The sequence below is a fragment of the Filicampus tigris genome, chromosome 2 (assembly GCF_054856515.1).
Source record: "Filicampus tigris isolate MCC_2025a chromosome 2, RoL_Ftig_1.0, whole genome shotgun sequence".
NCBI lineage: Eukaryota > Metazoa > Chordata > Actinopteri > Syngnathiformes > Syngnathidae > Filicampus > Filicampus tigris.
In genome coordinates, this window is record NC_141218.1 from 38,434,261 (window position 1) to 38,457,059 (window position 22,799).

A 22,799-nucleotide genomic window follows, 5' to 3' on the forward strand; every position below is an offset into this window, starting at 1 on the left:
ATAATCGCAATCACAATATGAAAGCGTTTGGCAAAAAATATCCTGGGAGTGAACACGGAAAAATTATCTAAATAGTAGAACTCTTTCTGTCAGTTATTGAATAAATGAGTTAACCAGTAATCAAATACATTTAAATCTGAGGAAATAATTATGGGGTTATTCTGAGTCTTGCCAGAGTTAACCTGGCAAAGGAGCTGATTTGCAATGGTGGGCATTTATTTAGTTCACTATCCAGGTTAGTTTTTCCTAGTATTGTACTGTATGGATTTGTCTGATCGATACTTCCATTAAAGTCTGACGAGGTTACGCACCTTCTCGAGCCATAAATAATCCAAGGGTGAACCTTAAAAAAAACCAAAAAAAATCGCCAGCATACAGGATTGTTGTGTTGATTGACTTATTCGCTATTAGTGCTATGATAAATATATTACATTTAGTCATGCACATGTAATTGTGTACGTGTGTGCATGCGTGTATTCATAGTTTTATCCTAGCCTGCATGCGTGAAAATCTGCTCTTAAGTGCCAAGTGATCCTTCAGGTTAGGTAACTGATCATCTAACCCACAGGTGTCAAGCTCAAGGCCCAGGGCCCAGATCCGGTCCGCTACCTCATTTTATGTCACCAGCGAAGGCAAATCATGTGCATCAACGTCACGTTTCTTGCAAGTTGTTTTCACTTTTACCAACGCTGAGATATGAGATACTGCAATGTGTTGTTACCAATCCTCCCTTTTAAAATGAATAGAAAAATAATTGAACAAACAATTACTGACTGGCTTCTGATTTCAAAACTCGCTATCCATCAATTTGTTGTGTATATTTGATACACTTGTGATACATATGTGTATATAAGGCGATCATACATTTATATGGGGTCACAGTCATAACGGTCGTCCGAGTCACACCACAACTACGATGCGACCTATGGGAAAAGTAAATGGGTTGTCACTTGTACAGCGCTTTTCTACCTTTGATACTCAAAGGGCTTCACACTATAATTCATCTACCAACTGATGACACAGTATCAAGAGCAAGTGGGGGTTCAGTATCTTGCAAAGGATACTTTGACATGGTCCCAATGGCCAGGGATCAAACCCACAACCTCTGGGTTGGGAAACAACCACTGAGCCATGCCGCCCCACTTTCTGCCAAAAATGAGTTTGACACCCCTTATCTCAGCCATATTATGAAACCCTAAGTTTAAATATACATTTACGCGTTCTAACTTGGGTCTGGGTTAATTAATTGATCTCTTGGGTCAGATGTTTATTTTAAAATATAAAGACTTCATTTTAAACAATGGTTTTGTTTTAATTGAAAAAAAACCAAATTAAATAAAGAACATTTTAAATTTAAGAGAACAAGACTTTTTTTTAACTTAAAATACAAGTTTTAAAATAAGTGTTACAACTCAAATAACAGTCATGTTACCCAAATAACCTGTTTATTCTGCAACAAAGAAGAGAATCACAGCCTGCCTGTAACACCATAGACAAAAATGTTTTGTTTATATTATCAATATGTACACAAACATTGCAGTTCAAAATGGTCATCTCTGAACTCCAACAAATACTGTAAAATAACAAAAGAAAAATTGTTAAATTATTTTTGAAACGGAAAGTGTAACAGAGCTGTAGCTTCTCAATGAATACTTTTCACCACAAACAAAGAGACAATCAGCACATATCTGTTTTTGCTACAAGCCTTGAAATCATACATCACAAGTGCCAAACTCACCATTTTATGCGTCCCACTAAAGCCAGTAAAGCTTATGTTCTTTGCTAAACATTTTTTTTCCCTTTCTCTGTACAAAAATGACACCCACTGTAACAAGTTCTACAAGCATTTATTTCCACCAAATCTCTTTTAAAGCAGAAGTCAACTCAAACATATTTTTTAAAGAATGTTCTATGCAGGCCCACTAGTTGAAACAATGAATTCTGATTAATATTGCGTTTGTGGAATATGAGTTAAAGCAACAAAATCCACCCGTTTTTAGCCATCTCTCCGGGCGGCCATTTTGTCACTTCTGTCGACTGAAAATGACATCACACACCCTCAGGGATCAGATAACGACCAATCATAGCTCAGCTTCAGAAAACAGATGAGCCGTGATCGGTTGTTATCTGAGCCCTGAGGGTCTGTGATGTCATTTTCAGTCGATAGAAGTGACAAAATGGCCGCCCCAGCAATGGCTAAAAACTGGTGGATTAACTCATATTCCACAAATGCAATATCAGAATGCCTTGTTTCAACTATTGGGTCTGCATAGTACATATTCTTGAAATAACAAATATTTGGGTTGACTTCCCCTTAAACATAGCTAAGACAGTAGTGTATCCTAAACTATTTGCTTGCCACTATTTTCCATCATTTTTTCAATTCAACTCCTTAAAGCGGAAGTCAACCCAAACATATTTTTTTACCAATAACTATCAGAGTGAGTAATAGCCCAAATTACCTTTCCTTATCAATCTTAAACTACGAGGAAAGTAAAAATGACAGAAAGGGCAGTTGTAAAAATGAAAGGATGTACAGTGTACATAAAATAATTATGTTCCCGTAGTTTACATCGACCAGATGTGCAATACAATACTGTATTGGGATTACAAAAAGAAAAGGAAAACTTTGATATGTTTCATTATTAGGTTCGTTAAAAGAGCAGACAGAAAATGACAAGAATACAAAATGCCTCATTGATTCTAGTGTTGCAGTTATAGGGGATACAGATGTGGCAATCGTGGCCTAATGTTTTGTTTGTTAAAAAGGTTTGAAATATCAGGAAGATGCCTTTGTATTTATTTTATTAAAGAATGAAAACATGGGGAATATTTGCAGTTGTCTAGGGCTATTGGGTTTATTTGATTTCCCTCATTGGATAAAAAGAATGATTGTCCAGGTGTCCAGTTCCAAACAAAGAGAAGAAAAATAAAAACCTGAGTTTAGAGACTGGAATGCTTGGTACAGTAGGCTAGAAATACTGTCGAATTCACATCACACGTAGCTGGGGAGTGATGGGCCAATGCAATGAAATGTCAACACAGTAAAATGGAGCAATCATGAGGTAGTAAATGCCAATCCTAACCGTAGGTGTGTTAAGAGTGGGAGCGAGGGTCAGGTTGGGAATCAGGGATGGAAGAAATCCTAAAGGTTGATTTCTTTCAGCTTTGACGAAAAGACTACACTTAGGTGATTACCACATACAGTGGTTGTACACGCATGGACAAAAGTTTTGGTACTCAGACCATGGTATGGTCAATGAAATAACTTTAGAGAAGGCGTCAACCCCAAAATTGTCTTTACAATGTTATGTTCCATGTGGCCCCACTAGTCTCAACACTGCATTCTGATTAAAATTGTGTTTGTGTAGTAAGCAGTAAAATCCACCAGTTTTTAGCCATCTCAGGGGGCGGCCATTTTTCCATTTTCTTGTCGACTAAAAATGACATCCCAGTTGCTCAGGTAACAACCAATCATGGCTCCGTTTCAGAAAACAGGTGAGCTGTGATTGGTCAAAAATTTTTGGGTTCACTTCCCCATTGAACTGACCAAAGTAATGATTGTGACAAAATCAAATCGGACATTGCTTAATTTTTATGGTTGGATGGAATTTTAAAAAACAAACTAACTTGTACAAAAACAGTCAAGGAAACTTGGGCGCCTCTCCTCATAAGCAAACTCCTTCAGCATTTTGTGATTGGGTGCCTTCTGCAGACTTGTTTCAGCGCAGATGCTCAATAGGCTTTAGATCAGGGCTTTCACAATAGTCCAAAGTTGTGTTCGTGGCTATTCTTGGGTGATTCGGGCAGTGTGTTTTGGGTCATGTATACATGGATGATCATGAGGATCCATACCTACAGCTGTGACCAAGCTTTCTCACACAGGGAAACACATTTTGCTCCACAGCACACAGTCTTGAGATGTCATGGTGTCTTGAGATGTGTACTCAACAGATTCAAGACACCCGATGCAGCAGGGGTGCCCAAGTCCGGTCCTCGAGAACCCCAATCCAGCCTGTGTTTCAGGTCTCCCTCCTCCAACACACCTGATTCAAATGATCAGGATTGTTATCAGGCTTATGAAAAGTAGGTTTAAGGTTTCTTTTTTTTCCAACAATAATCTTATTCTAGTGAAGAGGAAACTCTCTTACCTTGCTAACAGTTTCGGCTGTCACTGCAGCCTTCTTCGGAGCATTGCTTGCTTGTGACGTGTCTAAAAACAGCTGACCGGGTCGGCGAAACCTTCAAAATAAGGCTCCCTGACCCGATCAAGGCGGCCCTCCAACAGGCTTCTGTAAAGCCTGCAGATGAGCTAATCATTTGAATCAGGTGTGTTGGAGGAGGGAGACATTAAAAACAGGCTGGATAGGGGCTCTCGAGGACTAGATTTGGGCACCCTTGCTGTAAGGATTCTTTTCTTTGCATGTTCATTTTTGTGTGTGTCTACAAACAGAGTTGACTAGCTCCAGTTTGGTTTTCCCATTTGTCCAAAAGATATTCTCCATTTTCATTTTTTGAGTTGTCAGTAGGTATTTTGGCAAATTTATTTCAATGACCATTGTGGGTTTTTCTTTCTTTAAAAGGAAGGGTACCAAAAATTCTGCCTGTGTGCATTTAAAAATTAGAATAATCACTATTGCATATACTGTATTCTTCACATTGGTAATCTACTGTAGTAAACCCTTTTATCGCGTGTGCATTTGTCAAAGGAAAAAGATGAAAAAGGCACATTCCTGCTCTTCTCCTCTTCTGCTACACAGGTGCCATCATTCCAGAATCGTTTTCTGTAATCAAGGACAGAAAGGTATATATTAATAGGATCCAAACTGCATCAATTTAAATGACTGTATATTTTTTCAAACCTACCTAAATAAGTTAAATTTTTATTTCAATTAGATAATGTGCACATAGAAAGTATTCTATTCTTTCATGGTAGAAAAATTGTGAAGCGCAGTACCTTAGTTGAATTTACTGCATTTGGATCCTAAGAAGATGTCGTTTATCCTGAGTAGCAGAATTTGAACATCAATATTTGTGTCCATTAACCTCATAGAGCAAAATATGTAAGTGTTTTACAGGTACAAAATTATTAGCTGGTACTCCCTCTGCCGCTATGAACGGTTCCCATCACTGGTGAGATCTGTGATCCATCCATCCAATATCAATACCGCTTATTCTCACAAGGGTCGCGGGGCGTGCTGGAGCCTATCCCAGCTGTCTTCGGGCAGTAGGCGGGGGACACCCTGAATTAGTTGCCAGCCAATCGCAGGGCACACAAGAGACAAACATCCGCACTCACAATCACACCTAGGGGCAATTTAGAGTGATCAATTAACCTGCCATGCATGTTTTTAGAATGTGGGAGGAAACCGGAGTACCCAGAGAAAACCCACGCAGGCAAGGGGAGAACATGCAAACTCCACACAGGAAGGCCGGGGCTGGATTCGTACCCACGACCTCTGAACTGTGAGGCGGATGTGCTAACCAGTCGACCACCGTACCGCCTGAGATCTGTGATATTTGTATTTTTTTTGCCCAATGATCAAGAGGAGCAGAGGAGGTCAACACTAACATTGAATAAGACAATCTTCACATGAGTTAATCGTAGGGGTGGTCAATCGGTTTGAGCTCAGAACTCCGTCTTGAGCACAGTTCCATTGTGCACTGTGGTGCAAGCAAATCATCATGGAACAGATCATGGCGCTCTCCTTGACATTTCCCTCAATGCTTGACTCGTGCAACTGTACAAAAAGTCCCCGTGTGCTGAATGATTAATATTCAGGGGAAAAATGGGAAGCCTAGTCAAACCACTTAAAGTGCCTCAATACTTTTGACCATATATCATACTGAATGTAAGCACACTGCCGTTCCCCCCAAAAAAATCATAATCACCATTTACTTATTGAGTAACATGTAACAAACTGCAACTAACTGCACTGAGTCTTAGTGATCAATGCAATCAAATTTTGTACCTCATCTTCTGGTGCTGGGATGATTCTTCCACTCATTGGTGCCACTCCAAGCACTTTGGGAGACTTATCGGCCTTAATTGTTCCTTCCAAGACCACAACTATGTACTCTCGCTTGGGATCTTTTACCTCCCCTAGAGACGCTGATGCTTCTTTCACTGTGGCGGTAGCCAAGTTAACATTTGGTTCTTCTCCAGCAGGAAGCTCCTCCACTGCTGTTTCAGCTTGAAGTGGTGACGTCGTCTCCTCAGTTACTGGTGATACCTGGGATATTGTGGGGGATGCCTGAACCACTAATGCAGTCTCTTCAATTGCTGGGGGAGAATCTACAGGTGGAAAAGCTTCGTCCACCATCTCTAAAATGTTTGGGGCCTCTTCAACCACTTGTGCAGAGACACTTGGGGGCCGGACATTTTCAGTTGCTGGGAAACGCTCTCCAGGTGCCGAGGCCTCTTCAACCACTGGTACATCCTCCTCAAGAGACTGTGTCATTAACGCAAGTGGTGGGGTCTCCTCAACCACTGGTGCAGCCTCTGCAAACTCTTGGGCCTCCTCGGCCGCCGCGGGTGTGCGCACTTCCTCAACCACTGGTGACTGATCTACTGCTGTTGAGGACTCTTCAAGTGCCAGTGTAAAACCCTCTGGTGTTATGGACCCCTCAGCAGCTGGTGTGACTTCTATCGGGGCCTCCTTCACTGCTGTTGCAAGCTCAAACGGAGTTGAGGCCACCTCAACAACTGCTACGGCTTTGTGTACGATTTGTGTTGAAGCGTTTTCATCTGCCAATACAGCCTCCACTGGCAACGGGGCTGTCTCCTCATCCAGCGTAGCTGGTGTAGTGTCAACGGATTGCTTTACTTCTAAGGGCAAAGGTACATCATTGGCTGCTGCTCCATCAACAATTCCAGCACATACCATTTCTTCCTCTACTTCAGCTGTCAGCACCACTGCAAAATAAAATCCAGCCATCCCAACATCAATGATGGTGAGATATCAATTATTTGAAGTGGTGGCTGAAACCCTTCAATGGACATAACATTTCATTCTGCATTCATTCTAAAATTTGACCATAGCTACCTCTGACACAATACCATCATAAAAACATCAATTTGGATAAATTAAAGACAGTAGTAATCCTTAATGGGATAGCAGCTTTATTTCATGGCTCAATCAATTATAACTGTTCACAGTGCTCATGGTGCAACTTATATGCAAAAATAAATATGATCACATATTGAATGATTAGAAATTGAACAGAGAACATTGGGGTTTTAATTCAGAAAAAAATTGCAATAATGACATTATTTGTAATGACAAGTAAATAAACCCAACTTCGGTGAATAAAACGCGTTTTTTTTAAAGATGTCAAATTACACTGGCAGCTTCCTACGAATACGTACGAATTCAATAACAAGATAACATATTTAAGTCAACAGATTATCTGAATATTTGTCTGTTATTTTCCTTGCAAGTGAAAGTACGTCAATGTTTGCATTTTGTGTGATCACATTTATTTTAGCCATAACTTCAGCTAAGCTTACACCCAACAGATTTATGTAATGCTTTTTGTACGATTTCAATCCATTTATCACTAATGGACGTAGTGATAATTATCATTCAACTTTTATCATCACATTACAATTGACCAAATTTTAATTTTTACCTCACGGCGGGGACAACTAATGATTCACTGATTAAACCCACTTTGATATATATACGGTACATGTACGGTACATCCAGAATGTATTCACAGCACTTTGTTTTGTTGTTACAACCTTATTCCAAAATTGAAGACCCAGTAAAGTGAATTCAGAAATTCGTTCCTAAATAAATTCCAAATGATATATTTCATTTGAATGTTTATTTTGAACATGAAAAAATAAAATAACAATAATGGCAACAAACAGACAAGAATAGAATATGAGCACTTAACACCAGTTTTCCATGCTGAAAAAGAAGCGGGAAGATGTCTAGACTTGTGAAGACATGTTTGAAGACAATTGGTGAAAACATCCACAGACAGAAAGAACTAGGGCTGCACAACATATCGAAAAAATAGCAATATTGCGATAATGGCCTACGCAATAACGCTAGGGCTGTTCGATTTTGCATAACAACAAAATCCCGATTATTTTCTCTCAAACCCGATTTTACGATTACAATTTCTTTATAAAATAAAAAATGAATGAAAAATGAAGTACTTTGAAAGTCTTTTATTTAAACTTAATTTTTCTTTGAACTCAAAAGGCCAGTCAATTTAACTTAATACACACAGAACAATCCATTGGGATTAACAGCATTTTACTTCCACAATAAATTTCAGATCTGTTCTTAATTAAACCAATAATGAAAGAAGAAAGTGCATATACCATCTGAAACGAAATAATCAACATGAGAGAAGGTAGACTTTTTGTAAATTCGGTAAACCAAACAGTCTGTCAGCAAGTCATTTTGCCAACCAGCTAGTGACTAGCCTTTCACCTTTCTCCCTGGTCATAGTTAAACATAAATCAATGATTAGTGCAAAGCTGTCACTCAATAATACAATGCACTGTCAAGTACGGATGCACCGTCAGAGGTCCGTTGTAGAGGAGAAAAAAAGGGTAACTCAGACGTTGAGTTACTTGCTCGCGGGTTGTATTGTACATGCGGGGCACACACTACACTACAGATCTATATTTGCTCGATTTATTAACTAAACGCCCACTTGCCTGAGAAAATAGAATCGTCGGTAGCCATGGATGGTGTTGTAGTTTTTCCGGTATGCGCGCTCGTGGGAGGAAGCGGAAATGCAGAGGAAACTACGATGGCTTAGATACACCAAAAATAAAAAAATCTAACGTGCCGAGTTGAACGTTTTTAACAACGTTTTATCCAGAAAATTCAGTTTCGGTTCAAAATCGCTGAATCGAGCAGCCCTACAATACGTACATCGCAAAGACATGCAATAATTTCATTATGGAATTGTAGGATTTTATCTGAATTTGACCAGTCAGATGCAGACTTGATATGCTATTCACACCGCAGGCAAATGCGAGCCAGATCGGATTTTTTTTGCCCATATATCTGTATCTGTGTCTAATTTTTTTATGACAGTCTGAACGGCTCAATTCCGATTTTTTCAAATGCGTCCTGGGTCGGTTTCATATGTGGTCCTAGATCGGATACGTATCCAATCTTTTCCAATGCGTTCGCGGTCTGAATTGCCAGGTCGCATATATCCGACACTGACGTCATCCGGAGCCCAAAATGTGCTCCACGCAGGCAGAAGGAAACTGCTGGCAGCAGGGGATGGAATCTAAAAAGTTGTTTTGAGTAACACAATTGACTTTATATTTTACTTTAATTTAATCCACCTTGAAACATGAAGCATAAAGTGGACATTTATGGCCATCGTAGTAATTCAGCCACGGCTCAGCTAGATTCATTTTTATGAGATATTAAAGGATCGCCTCATAATTTCCCCCAAATACTGTACAGTATTTATTTCTACCTGCTACCTAATCGCTTGACTGTATAAATGCTCCGACACGCTGGACCACATTTACTTCCGCAAACACAACGTCGGGTGTGACGTTGTCTCTTCTTCTGCGCATGCCGGCCACTTTGACGACGCATGTGTTCATACAGCAGACAAGACCGAGGTCACACTTATAATGTAATATGAATGCTGACACAAAAAAATCTGATTTTTTCAAAAAATGAGAATTGAGCATTAAGACCTGCGGTGTGAACTTAGCCTTTGTCTCAAAAACGTGTATGATGTCTTCTTATTAAGTCAACGTTTTTAACTTCTTTCTTCAGTCCTTGTGCAATTTCAGTGATGAGCATTCGCCTTCTCCAGAGACGTTTGACAGCACTTGTGTCAGGAGGCAGTTGACACGCCTGCTGCCAGCGACACCAAAACTGAACAATATCTGAACAGTATTTTATTTGTGTTTGTTCGTTTAATTGTCGTTGTAAATTAGATTAGATTAAGATTGTTGTGATCTCGAAATAATAAAATACAATTATATATTGTGGGGGTGGCACGGTGGTCGACTGGTTAGCACGTCCGCCTCACAGTTCAGAGGTCGTGGGTTCGATCCCGGCTCCAGCCTCCCTGTGTGGAGTTTGCATGTTCTCCCCGTGCCTGCGTGGGTTTTCTCCGGGTACTCCGGTTTCCTCCCACATTCCAAAAACATGCATGGTAAATTGATTGGACTCTCTAAATTTCCAATAGGTGTGATTGTGAGTGCAGATGTTTGTCTTTGTGTGCCCTGCGATTGGCTGGCAAACAATTCAGGGTGTCCCCCGCCTACTGCCCGAAGACAGCTGGGATAGGCTCCAGCACGCCCCGCGACCCTTGTGAGGATAAGCGGTATCGATAATGGATGGATGGATATATTGTGGGTGGCACGGTGGTCGACTGGTTAGCACGTCCGCCTCACAGTTCAGAGGTCGTGGGTTCGATCCCGGCTCCAGCCTCCCTGTGTGGAGTTTGCATGTTCTCCCCGGGCCTGCGTGGATTTCCTCCGGGTACTCCGGTTTCCTCCCACATTCCAAAAACATGCATGATAAGTTGATTGGACACTCTAAATTGCCCCTAGGTGTGATTGTGAGTGCGGATGTTTGTCTCTGTGTGCCCTGCGATTGGATGGCAGCCAATTCAGGGTGTACCCCGCCTACTGCCCGAAGACAGCTGGGATAGGCTTCAGCACGCCCTTTGTGAGGATAAGCGGTATAGATAATGGATGGATGAATTATATATTGTTGCTGTCAGCCGAAAACTTTCGTCCAAATATGGTCAAATTCATTTTTTTTCACAAATCAATTTTAATGGTCCGTCTCTACTTTGTCTCTAATTTTTATGCAATTCTAGTCAATCTAAAGCAGTGAAAATAGCAAATACTCAAATAAAGCACGATTTCACAGCCGGAGGTGTGTGCAACACAATGCGGAAGCCGTGTGGTATAATGGCCACCCCTATTTACTTTGTAGTGTTTTGTTTTCCCTTTTTTTTTAGGTCAATAACGAGTGAAAATAGTAAGGTTTGCTGGATTGCGTTGGCTTGTTTGTTTAATACGGATCGATGAGATGCTTCGTTGCAAAAAGACCCGCTTCAATCGTGTGTTGTAAGATAAGTCCATTTCATTTAAAAATGCACTTTGTAAACGCAGTTAGCGATGAATAGACTAGTATCTTAATTTCAGATGTCAAAAAGTGTTTGCGGCTCCCAGTGTTTTCTGTTCCGTGGAAACCGGGTGAAATGGCTCTGATTGTAAAAGGTTGCTGACCCCTGATCTAGGTGAATTACAATTAATTAGCTCAGAACACATTGAGCTTGCTTATTTTGCTGCATGAAAAAAATGTACTTCTTTCATTAGACAAAAAAAAAAAAAAAAAAGTAATTTCTTTAGGTTCATTTATATAATATCGTGCAGCCCTCAGTTGTGGAGATATACACGTGGTGGCAAACAGGTTTTCACCATTTCAGTTTCGTTGATTCGTTTTGAGACTGTGGCTAAACCGGCACCGTGTGACGCACTTTGATGTCTGAGTCGCCCCTCTCCGACTATAAAAGAACTTTTGTGCCTTTAGCAGAATCAGCAGTTATCCATCACAATTGCGACGTGCAGTTAGTTAGCTAGCTATAACTACCATCCGAAAATGCATCTTCCCTTCAGATAGTCCACTGGCTTGGCCGCTGTAGGACACAGACAGAAGAGCAAGAAGAAAAACAGAATGGAAAAAAAAAAGTTGGACATGACAACAACATGGGGATTGGGCCACTTAAGAGCACCTCGTTGTCACGAAAAACAGTGCCACAATCTGGTGGGATATATTCAGGTCTTTGAGCGACTTTGAGCGGATATTCAGGGTATTTCAAAAGTCACTCATGGTTTTGTATTAGTTACTGAAAATGTATTTTTAAACAGAGTGGATGAAATTCACATGATAATACATACATTCACTGAGAATATTTGTGGTAAAATTCTTACATTTGGAATGTCGATCCACAAGTCAGTGGTACTCGTCGACATGGTCATCACCTTTTTCGTAGCAATCTAGCCACCGTGTTATGCATGTCTGACTAACATCTGACAACATTTCAGGAGTCAGTGAAGCACATGCATTTCTGATGCGTTCAAGTGTTGGAAGTTCCTGAGGCCTTGTTCCATAGACTTTTGACGTGATCTAACCCCAGAAGAAAAAAATCACAAGGAGTGAGATCATGTGAACAGGAGGCCATTCCACAGGACCATGATGACCAATCCACCGATCCAGGAACTGCTCATCCAGAAATGCACAAATCTGACAAGAATAATGTGCCGGGCTGCCTTCTTGTTGGAAGATTACAAAAAGTATTACGGAAAAAAAGTCGAACCGTTACAGCGTTTGCCTCGAAGCTCAATATTTCAAAGGATTAATCGGAGTCCACCTGTGGTAAATTCAATCGATTGGACACAATTTTGAAAGGCACACATCTGTCTATATAAAAGGTCACGTAGTCCCCGTTCCAGGGTCTGTAAAAGCTCTAACATCATGAAACTATCCGGCCAGCATTGCGCTAGTTGGGCAAATTTTAACTGCATTTTGCACAATTGCACCGATGAAGTAGCGTTGTAGACAGTGGTAACGGTGAATGTGGCCACAAACTAGGTGGAAAGAATGACAACTCTAATGCAACATCTGAGGGCTTACCACGATGATATTTTGTCCCAACTTGTCCTGTTAACATATACTGTATACAATACACTCTGTTATTCAACAATCGGCTTGTGATCAATTTCATTGTGCTTAAAGTTTTCCACGTAACTCGTGGCGCATATGGGCTGAGTTAAGACATACGTTATTTTGGTTGAGCTAAGGTCAAGGCTGACGTCAATTCATTCGCTTGTTGTGTGTAAAGTCAAATATTAAAAGTAGATTAAGGCAGTGGTCCTCAACCATTTCTGTACCACGGACTGGTTGGTCCGCATTGGGTTGTGTGTATGTTTGTGTTTACAATAATAAAACGCAAATCCACATTTTTTTTCATTTCACCAATATTGAATGACTTTTTAGCTTTAGCAATGCGATTAGCCGCCAAAGTACTTACATTTTTTGACGAATCAGTTAAAAAATGTATGCCTGTATGTACGGAATGTATGTACGAAACCTTGTATGCCTATTTTTGACTAAAACGGACTAAAACCTTTTTGAATTTTCGTCGACTACATTTACGAAAACTAGACTAAAACTTTTTGGGGGAGTTTCCGTCGACTAAAACCTTTTTTAGTTTTCGTCAACTAAAACTAGACTTAATCTATCACTAATAGGAATGACTGGTGGTGAATGCGGATAAACAATAATCGATGGAAAGCCTTGAGAATTTCATCTTTGCTGCCTTAATCTTTTTACAAGTACAACAGCAAGGGTTGACAATGTAAGTATTGCAAAACACTGTGTCAAGTGCGTGAGGGTTTGATTCGCGTGGGAGTTCATCGTGAGCAAAAAACAACGGAATGAATTGTTTACGTTTTTCCGGCTGGCTTTTTCTAACCATGAGGATTACATGGTATGGAGGGGTATTACATCTCATGCATGCGCAGAAGTTAGTCAGCATTGCTGTCTGTCATTGCGGTGTATTTTTGTCTTTTTTTCCCAGCGCGACGTGCCAACAGTCGGCCTGACACCACAGGGGGTACAGCTAGCTGACGTTGGATTGATCGATCTAGATCACATGTCAAACTCAAGGCCCGGGAGCCGGATCCGGCCCGCAACCTCATTTTATGTGCACCGCGAAGGCAAATTATGTGAGTCAACTTGACGTTTTTTGCAAATTGTTTTCACTTTTAACAACATTGATGTATGAGATACAACAATGTGTTGTTTGTTGCCAAAAGTCCCCTTTAAAATATATTGAAAAATAATTGAGCAATAAACTAGCTATCCATCAATTTGTTGTGTATATGAGAATTATATAAGGCGATCATACATTTATACGGATTCACAGTCATAACGGCCCCCCAAGGGACACCATAACTGCAATGTGGCCCCCGACAAAAAATGAGTTTGACACCCCTGATCTAGATGTTCAAAGATGAAAAGGAGGGCAGAGAATAACCTATAGTTTTCAAGGTTAGTAACATGACCCTTTTTTAAAAAAATCATTTAGGAATAAGAGTATAACAGAAAATGAAACATGAAGCGCTGTGAATACTCTCTGGATGTACTGTTAATTTATTTTATTCTTTTAGCAGCCATTAAGCCTAATTTCAACAGACTACGTGAGGATGTGTGTCCCCTTGCGAATGTGAAGAGACCTCAGGCCTCAGAGGTAGCTGTGGCCTCCTTATGTGAGGAAGTCATACCGTTGCTTTTAGGCTCCTCGGCTGCAGCTTGCTCTGCGATGGCTTGGGCAGTCTCCTCAACAATTTCGGACACTTTGACTACTTCATCTGCAATGACCTCAACTTGATGTGCGGCCTCTGCAACCTCCTCCGCCATCTCAGCAACGACCTCAGCACCCTCAACAACAATTTCTACAACTTCTTCCATAACAGTCTCTGACTCACTGTCGGCACCTGCTTCAGCTGCTACTTCACTGGCTTCTTCCACAGATTTCTCTTCACCCCCTACAACAAAAAAAAAAACAAGAGTATTAGACAGAATACGTGCTTGATTAATGAACACACGCATTTGTAGCGTATTACATGACCATTTGTAATTCTTTCTCAAGGAATATGCCAAACAGCCTCACTGAAAGACAGGGGGTTGCTAGTTTATTTAATCTTTGAATCTGGACACGCAGGTTTCAACAAGTGCCTGTAAGACAGCAAATAAAGCTAATTACATGCTGAATACTGTTTTAAAATTGAATGTTATAGTCATTTGGAAAGTAGTATAAGAAAAAAAAGTCTCGTTTCCATCCAGTGTTTCATATCTTGTAAAAGGGCACAGGAGCCTTTACTTACAGTCACTGGCGGCTCTAGAAAGCAGACCTGTGCATTCCACCTATAATGACGGTCCGTCTACACCGGTCCTACAATGTGACGGACGCCCATTTTGCATAGTTGGAAGCGCATTTTTTCCGACTATGTAATCATCTATCGTTTATTTTTGCGGTGAGGCTTCCGTTTCTCGTTGGCCGCGGCCATTTGACAGCCTCTGCGTCTTAAAAGGAGAAGCATTTAGTCTGTCTGCGGTGAAGCTTCCATGCCACGGTGAGCCTTTTGTTTCAAATTACGCTCAGCGTGGGATCGTCGTAGTTGGTCGAAGTTAGTAGACAAAAACGTTAATGGAAGTCCGTTTAGAATGATAGGCGGACCGGCCTACAGGTGAATACTATTTTGTCCGGCCGGACAAAAAGGCGGATCGATGGACGGCGGAGGGTACAAAGGCTGCAGACGGAAGGCGATAAACGGACCAGGAAATAATATATAAATAAATATAAAGAACATAAAAAATATATATATTACCTGGGGTTAAACCTGTTTTCTGAAGCTGAGCCATGATTGATTGTTACAACCCAAGCATATTTTTTTCAAGAATATGTTCTATGCAGGCCCAAATTGAAACAAGGCAATATGATTAATATGAGCTCAAGCAACACTGTGTCATATGTCAGTTTTTGTTGATTATTGTGGCGCCACGTGGACAAGTGGTGATGTTTTGACAAAAGTCAACCACATTTCCCATGCGCGCCAGCGCGTAGTGTCATGAAATCCTGAGCTCTCGCTGGCCTGCAAGTTGGACCGAATTACATTTCTATTTCCAGTGGCTGTGTGAAAGATGAATAGCGATGAGGTAATGAATCTAATTTTGTTTAACCAATGCTTTTGTTGTTTTTGTTTGTTTTGGGGCTTCTGCCATAATACCAGTAGTAGCGCGTAGACGTTCGAATTGACTCCCGTCCTTATAGCGAAAGGAGGAAGTGAGACATAAATCAATTCAGGACATTTGTATTTTTTTGGTGTGCCAGTGTTGCTCCCATCCTCCTCAAAGTTGCTTAGTGCCAGTAAAAATGATACAGAACCCACCCCCCCAGGGCGTGAAAAAAAGTCCCATTCAAGTACTTGTAAGTAAATGTTTCATCAAGAGTTGTGAAGATTTTTTATTAAGCAATAAAATCCACCCGTTTTGAGCCATCGCTTTTTTAGCCATTTTGTCACTTCTGTCAACTGAAAATGACATTACAGGCCCTCAGGGCTCAGATAACGACCAATCACAGCTCACCTGTTTTCTAAAGCTGAGCTATGATTGGTTGTTATCTGAGCCCTGAGGGTGTGTGATGTCATTTTCAGTCAACAGAAGTGACAAAATGGCTAAAAACGGGTGGATTTTGTTGCTTAACTCATATTCAACAAACACAATTTTAATCATAATGCTGTGTTTCAACTAGTGGGCTTGCATAGAAGATATTCTTTAAAAAATATGTTTGGGTTGACTTCCGCTTTAAGAGACGCTCCAATACAATAAATATACGTATATATAAATATATTATCATACATAGAGTCAAACATTTTGACTCGTCAAGCAGAAATCTAGATGGCCTCTGTGGTTGGAAGAAACATGTTTGTAGGCGGAACCTCCGGCTGCACACAACAGCTTGCTCCCGTGGGGAGAAGACATTAGTTACATGTGTCGTGTTTTTTTTTTTATTTAGGAGATGCTCCAATACAATAAATACTGTACATATACATAGAGTCAAACGTTTGTGTCACGTTAATCAGAAATGTACGAATGAATGAAAAGAGCAACAACCAGTAGTGCTTAAGTTTATGAGCATCAATTTCAAAAATCCAGAATACTTTACAAACAAAAACAAAAAATCAGATGTCACAATATAAACACGACATGCAAACAGAAGGAAGACAAGGCAGGGAAGGAAAAGAAAAGGAAACTACTGTGGTTGGTAAATGAGATGACAAAAGGGTAGAAGTTGAATCTCGTTTCTTACCATCCAATTACCAAGCTATCAGGATCTCTGCAAGTGATTTGGTTAGTGAGGAAAACACTGAACAGATGATACACAACTTTTCTTTTCAAGTGCTTGGGGGGGGGGGGGGGAATCTGGGAATGGGGGGGGGGGCGTTGGTCGGGCCGGGGGTTACATGTAATCATTAATGCAAAACACAAATCTGTGCTCCAGAAAAAAAACTAACTTTATTGATTACAAAATAAATGACTAATCATAGATCTCATGAAAGGCATATTAGCAAGGTCAACAGACCACAAACAGCTTCGGTGCTGGCCAACATGGCCTTAATATAACTGTTGTTTTTTTGTTATGTGTTTGACAAAATCCATCTTCCAAATTTGATCATTATTTTCTCCTTCAATTATACAAAATGCAAATGACAAGGAAATTAATTGAAACTGTTGCCTTCACTTTACTTTTCCTTCCGGAATTTTCTTTATTTATTTATTCCCGAAACCAAAAAAAGCTTTGAAGCAACTTTCTTCCTCTTGGGGGAGGGGCGGGGCTGTCTTTAGTCAAAATGTGTATCTGATCACTATTTTTAATAAATTAATGTTTTAAATTTTCAACAATTTAACATTAAACAAACCATCAAAATACATGGCTCGTCTGGTCCATACATTTGTTGTCAGTAACGCTGCACCGGTTCAGCTCTCTCACTCGTTTCAGAGATTTGTATGGGTTGTATAGGTGAGGCAAGAAAACCTCGGAAAAATATTTGCCGCTTAGAAGCACATTCCTCAGACAGGCCTGCCAATTAACCTTGCCTGCAAGCTGAATTCTCGTGGTATTTGTGAGTTCAAAAAAACAGTATGTTTGGGGGCGGGATATGAGGCTGTGACGCAAACTTTTCTCGCTTGACGATCGGCTTGATTAAAAAAATAATAATAATAAATAAAAAAATAAACGTCATCCATATATTTACATTGCAAAAATGACAACTTTCACTCAACACCGTGATGCTATCTGTGCCAATCATCGAGATGTCAGGACTCAAGTGGTCAAAACAAGGTGTATGCCGGGGATGACATTTTTATCCGTTGCCAGGATTGGTCAAAACAAAAGTTTGGTAGGTGGACACAAGTTGCTGTATTGCCCAATCAATGCGAAGTATTGTCCTGAATGTCCCGCCTTTCCCGAGCAGTCCCAGATTGATACTGTGGCCCAATCCCAAATCCTCAATCGCCACACTTGCACCCTACGGTCCTCACTGAAGTGTACACGTAGTGGAAGTGCGCAGGTTCCAAGCGTGTAAAACTTGCAGAATTGGGACAGTGCATGTTATGTCATAGATTTACACCCTTGCATCTTCAAGCATGGCGGCACGGGTTGTTGTATTGGCAGGTTTGCTGTTTGCTGTAGGAACGTAGATCGACCGATAAATTGAGAGCTCCGCCTTTCGGCTCAACTCTTTCACCACGACAGATCGATACAGAGTCCGCATCAACGTGTCAATTATGTCCATAAAAGTTATGAACAGAATTGGTGACAAAGGGCAGCCTTGGTGGAGTTCAACCCTCACTGGAAACGAATCCAACTTACTGACGGCAATGCGGACCAAACTCTGACATTGGTGGTACAGGGACCGAACAGCCCTTATCAGGAGGCTTGGTAACCCGTACTCCCAAAGCACCCCCCACAGAACTCCCCGAGGTACACGGTCGAACGCCTTCTCCAAATCCACAAAACACATGTCGACTGGTTGGGCGAAATCCCACGCACACTCGAAGAGCCTGCTGAGGGTTTAGAGCTGGTCCACTGTTCCACGGCCGGGACGAAAACCGCATTGCTTCTCCTTAATCCGAGATTCAACTTCCCGACGGACCCTCCTCTCCAGCACCCCTGAACAGACCTTACCAGAGAGGCTGAGGAGTGTGATTCCTCTGTAATTGGAACACACCCGGGACCACCACCACCCCCGTCTGCCAATCCAGGGTCACTGTCCACGATGTCCACACAATGTTGTAGAGTTGTGTCAACCATGACAGCTGCACAATATTCAGAGCCTTTAGGAACACCGGGCTGATCTCATCCACTCCCGGGACTATGCCACCGAGGAACTTTTTAACTACCTCGGTTACTTCAACCCCAGAGACAGGAGAGCCCAACTCGGAGTCTCCAGGATATGCTTCCTCAGTCGAAGGCGTGTTGGTAAAATTGAGGAGGTCTTCAAAGTATTCTCCCCACCAACCCACAACATCCCTAGTCGAGGTCAGCAGCACCCATCTCCACTATACACAGTGTTAATTGTGCACTGCTTTCCTCTCCTGAGACGTTGGATGTTGGACCAGAATTTCCTCGAAGCCATCCGGAAGTCATTTTCCATGGCCTCACCGAACTCCTCCCACACCCGAGTTTTTGCCTCAGCAACCGCCGAAGCTGCATCCCGCTTGGCCAGCCGGTATCAGTCAGCTGCCTCCCAAGTCCTGCAGGCCAAAAAGGCCCAATAGGAATCCTTCTTCAGCTTGACAGCATCCCTTACCGCTGGTGTCCACCAGCAGGTTTGGGGATTGCCGCCATGACAGGCACCAACCACCTTACGGCCACAGCTCCGATCGGCCACCTCAACAATGGAGGCATGATACATGGTCGACTCGGACTCAATGTCTCCTGCCTCCCCTGAGATGTGGGTTAAGTTCTGCCGGATGTAGAAGTTGAAACTCTGGCATCTTCCTCCACCATTGGAGCCAACACACCACCTGATGGTGATCAGTTGACAGCTCCGCCCCTCTCTTCACCCGAGTGTCCAAAACATGTGACCGCAAATTTGATGATACGACTACAAAGTCCATCAGCGAACTGTGGCCTAGGGTGTCCTTGTGCCAAGTGCACATATGGATACAACATCGACGATCTAAATCGTCGACAATTAAGTAGTCGACGAGTCTTTTATTTATATATTTATGTAATTGGCACATTGCTTTTCTCTTGAAACAGCCTTATCTCGCGCTTTTCCCCGCTGGCTGTTTGCCTGTCTAGGGCGCACATGCACAGTCGCGGTCATCCGGGTCAGTACACAGAAGCATTGTGGGTAGTGAGGCGGGGTGTCATGGCTCGCTAGCCATGTGTTGTGTTAGCAACAGACTCCTAAAGTTACGGCACATTTCACCCACAAATACTTACGATGCAAACCTCCCTTTCATGGCAGCACGACGGGGATTCTCGATAATCGAGAAAGGAAGCACGTTGTGGCTGATGCCTTTTCATTTCTGACACGTTCAGTCGTGTCTGAAAGCTAGCTGTAGTTAGCACACACCGTATGTGTGTTTGATGTACAAGGACAGGATGTCCTTTTTGCTACGCTAACATATTGTAGCGTCTAATGGATTAAGGAGGCTCACGTTTTTAACAACCAAAACTGTGTGCGTATGCCGTGTTTGACATCAGCAGAAAGATCTTTCATGAAGAGTCATGCATTCACTGGGAACTGGGAAATTCCAGAACTCAAACTAACAAAACATATTTGCCACAAGCCCTCATTGGCATCACATAACAATAAAACACAATTAAGTTTGTTGCAATATACTATATTATAGTACAAACAAACAAAATTTAAAAAAAGATGTCCCACCCAATAGTTAAACATTTTTTCCCCTGTTGCATTTATTGTGCAGACCAATTTACTTCTATTAAATTACCCATATTAGTGAAGAAAAACAAAACGTTTTGGAATAAAGGTTAGATGAAAACAAAATTAAAAACCAATACAAGTGTTGACTTTAGTTTTCTTTAGCCCGGTCCTTTTTCCTAATTTACTCCTAGTTTCACTTCCTTCTATATTAAAAAAAAATGGTTGGTGCCAAAGAAGAGTGAAATTTGTTTACAAGTATTTCTTTTTGTATTTATAGATAGTTTCCTGTGATTAGTGCACCTCTGCATAGTGTATAGTTTTGGTTTCATTTTATAATGCAGTAAACAATTGCAGCCAAAACATTAAGGCCACAATATTGACTTCAATTTAAGACGCACCATCATTTATGAACATCTCAAAACTGCTGGTACAAGTTGCAAAGTTTAATCAAAGTTTAATCATCAATAATACATAGATGTAACCAGGTGGTTAGTTGGGGCACTCAGTTTTCCGAGTGACAGCGAACGTGTCACCAGTGTCTCGCCGCCCACGCTCTACCATACCTTTAAATTAGCCTATGCGCAACACCTGTGCATGCCGTAATCTTCAAGGACGCTGCTGGGAAGCAAAGTGTCTCTTGTGGTGCCACTGTCAGAGTGGCGTTTGAGTTCATTTGGCTTCAGTGCATCAGGTAATTAACATTTTAAGGTTCTTGTATTGATCTAATCAACAGAAATCCAACCGCTGTGTTCTCCGTTTCAGTTGGCCGCTGCTGTTGTGATCTCAACTAGATTACCATTATCACAATACGCTCTCCAATGTAATCATTCCAACCCGCTCTCAATGAGGTTATCTTTTAAAGATGATAGATGAATTCGACAAACTTTTAACAGAACCTTGACTGTGTTTGTTTGTTTGGTTATTTTGCATCAAGTTTGAGTTTGCAGTGATTTGTTTGTTTTTCTATTAAAGCTACTTTAGTTCAGATTTGGTTTGCAATGAAGTGTAAAATATTTACTCATTTAAAATAGACTAACGTATTTATTGTTCTTGATGTAACTTGAATAAATTGTTATTGTTGCCACTACTCTTGCTCATTCTTATTTGTTGCCAGAACTACCTGCACCATTTAAAAGGGGGGAAAAAAGGGGCCTTGCCTTCCGCTCGGTTTCATAAAGAATCAAGCTGTAAACTAATTATGGTTATATAAGAGCAGCTGCTTGCTGGTGCGACATGCTGCAATTTAAATACGATCCGATTAGTCGACTAATTGCGACTACCAAAATAATCATTTGTGGCAGCCCTAATGGACACCCTTATATTTGAACAAGGTGTTCATTTTGGACAATCCATGAGGAGCACAGCCAGTAACAGAACACCACTCTCTTCAGATCGGGGGGGCCGTTCCTCCCAATCACGTTGTTCCAGATCTCACTGTCATTGCCCACGTTGAGCACTGAAGTCCCCCAGCAGAACGATGGAGTCCCCAGGTGGAGCGATCTCCAGCACACCATCCAAGGACTCCAAAAAGGGTGCGTATTCTGCACTGCTGTTTGGTGCATAGGCACAAACAACAGTCAGGACCCGGAACCCACCCTAAGGCGGAGGGAGGCTACCCTCTCGTCTGCTGGGGTAAACCCCAATGTACAGTCGCCAAGCCGGGGACCAATAAGTATGCCCACACCTGCGGGGCACCTCTCACCTTGGGCAACTCCTGAGTGCAAAAATGGTCACTGCACTTAAGAGTGTCATCAGCAGGTTGCAACAGATTGATGACTCAACAGACTGGATGAGGCACAGAAAGGCATAGAAGTAGACATCCTTGCACATTTATTGGTCGTTCATGGATCAAATGCACGTAGTGAATTTTGACATTCAGCGACTTCGAGAATTTCAAGTTGAGCAAACTTGTAGTGAAACAATGCAAAGTTGGACATGCATTCAAAAGATAAGAGACAATCGGTTATGTTCACAAGTAAAAAGTGCATTTTAGGTTTATTCTAAAAATTCATCCGAAAGACCAAAATCCCTAACTTTTTGAGAGTAGTGTATACTTTGCTGAGCATATCTTTTAAATAAACCCCAGGTTATAAATGTCGAAGCGGCCATTGCATCTTTCGATTTTTCTTCATGCCATTTGGACACCCTTAATCTAAACAACCCACAAAAAGGTGGTGCAAACTGGTGCTTAAAACAACTGACAATCCTGTTTAAAGTGACTACTTGTGATTGAATATCCACATATGGTCTTTAAAAAGATTTAGCAACATTAGTCGAAATCTATTGAAAACAAAAAAAAAAGTACCGGTAATGT

General features: G+C 41.3%; 1 protein-coding gene across 2 annotated transcripts in view; it reads right to left on the minus strand.

Moving 5' to 3' along the window:
* Positions 1–1,428: 1,428 nt before the first annotated feature.
* Positions 1,429–22,799, minus strand: part of mgarpa (mitochondria localized glutamic acid rich protein a) — a 43,486-nt gene continuing 22,115 nt past the window's right edge. The window contains exons 5-8 of one of the 2 annotated variants that reach the window (XM_086024129.1): positions 14,306–14,569; positions 5,973–6,916; positions 4,958–5,004; positions 1,429–4,784 (exon numbers count right to left, since the gene is read on the minus strand). In XM_086024129.1, the coding sequence (XP_085880255.1) occupies positions 4,969–5,004; positions 5,973–6,916; positions 14,306–14,569 (1,244 nt within the window). In that variant the 3' untranslated portion in view covers positions 1,429–4,784; positions 4,958–4,968. The remainder of the gene's footprint in view (positions 4,785–4,957; positions 5,005–5,972; positions 6,917–14,305; positions 14,570–22,799) is intronic. The other variant, XM_086024130.1, reaches the window with a different exon arrangement.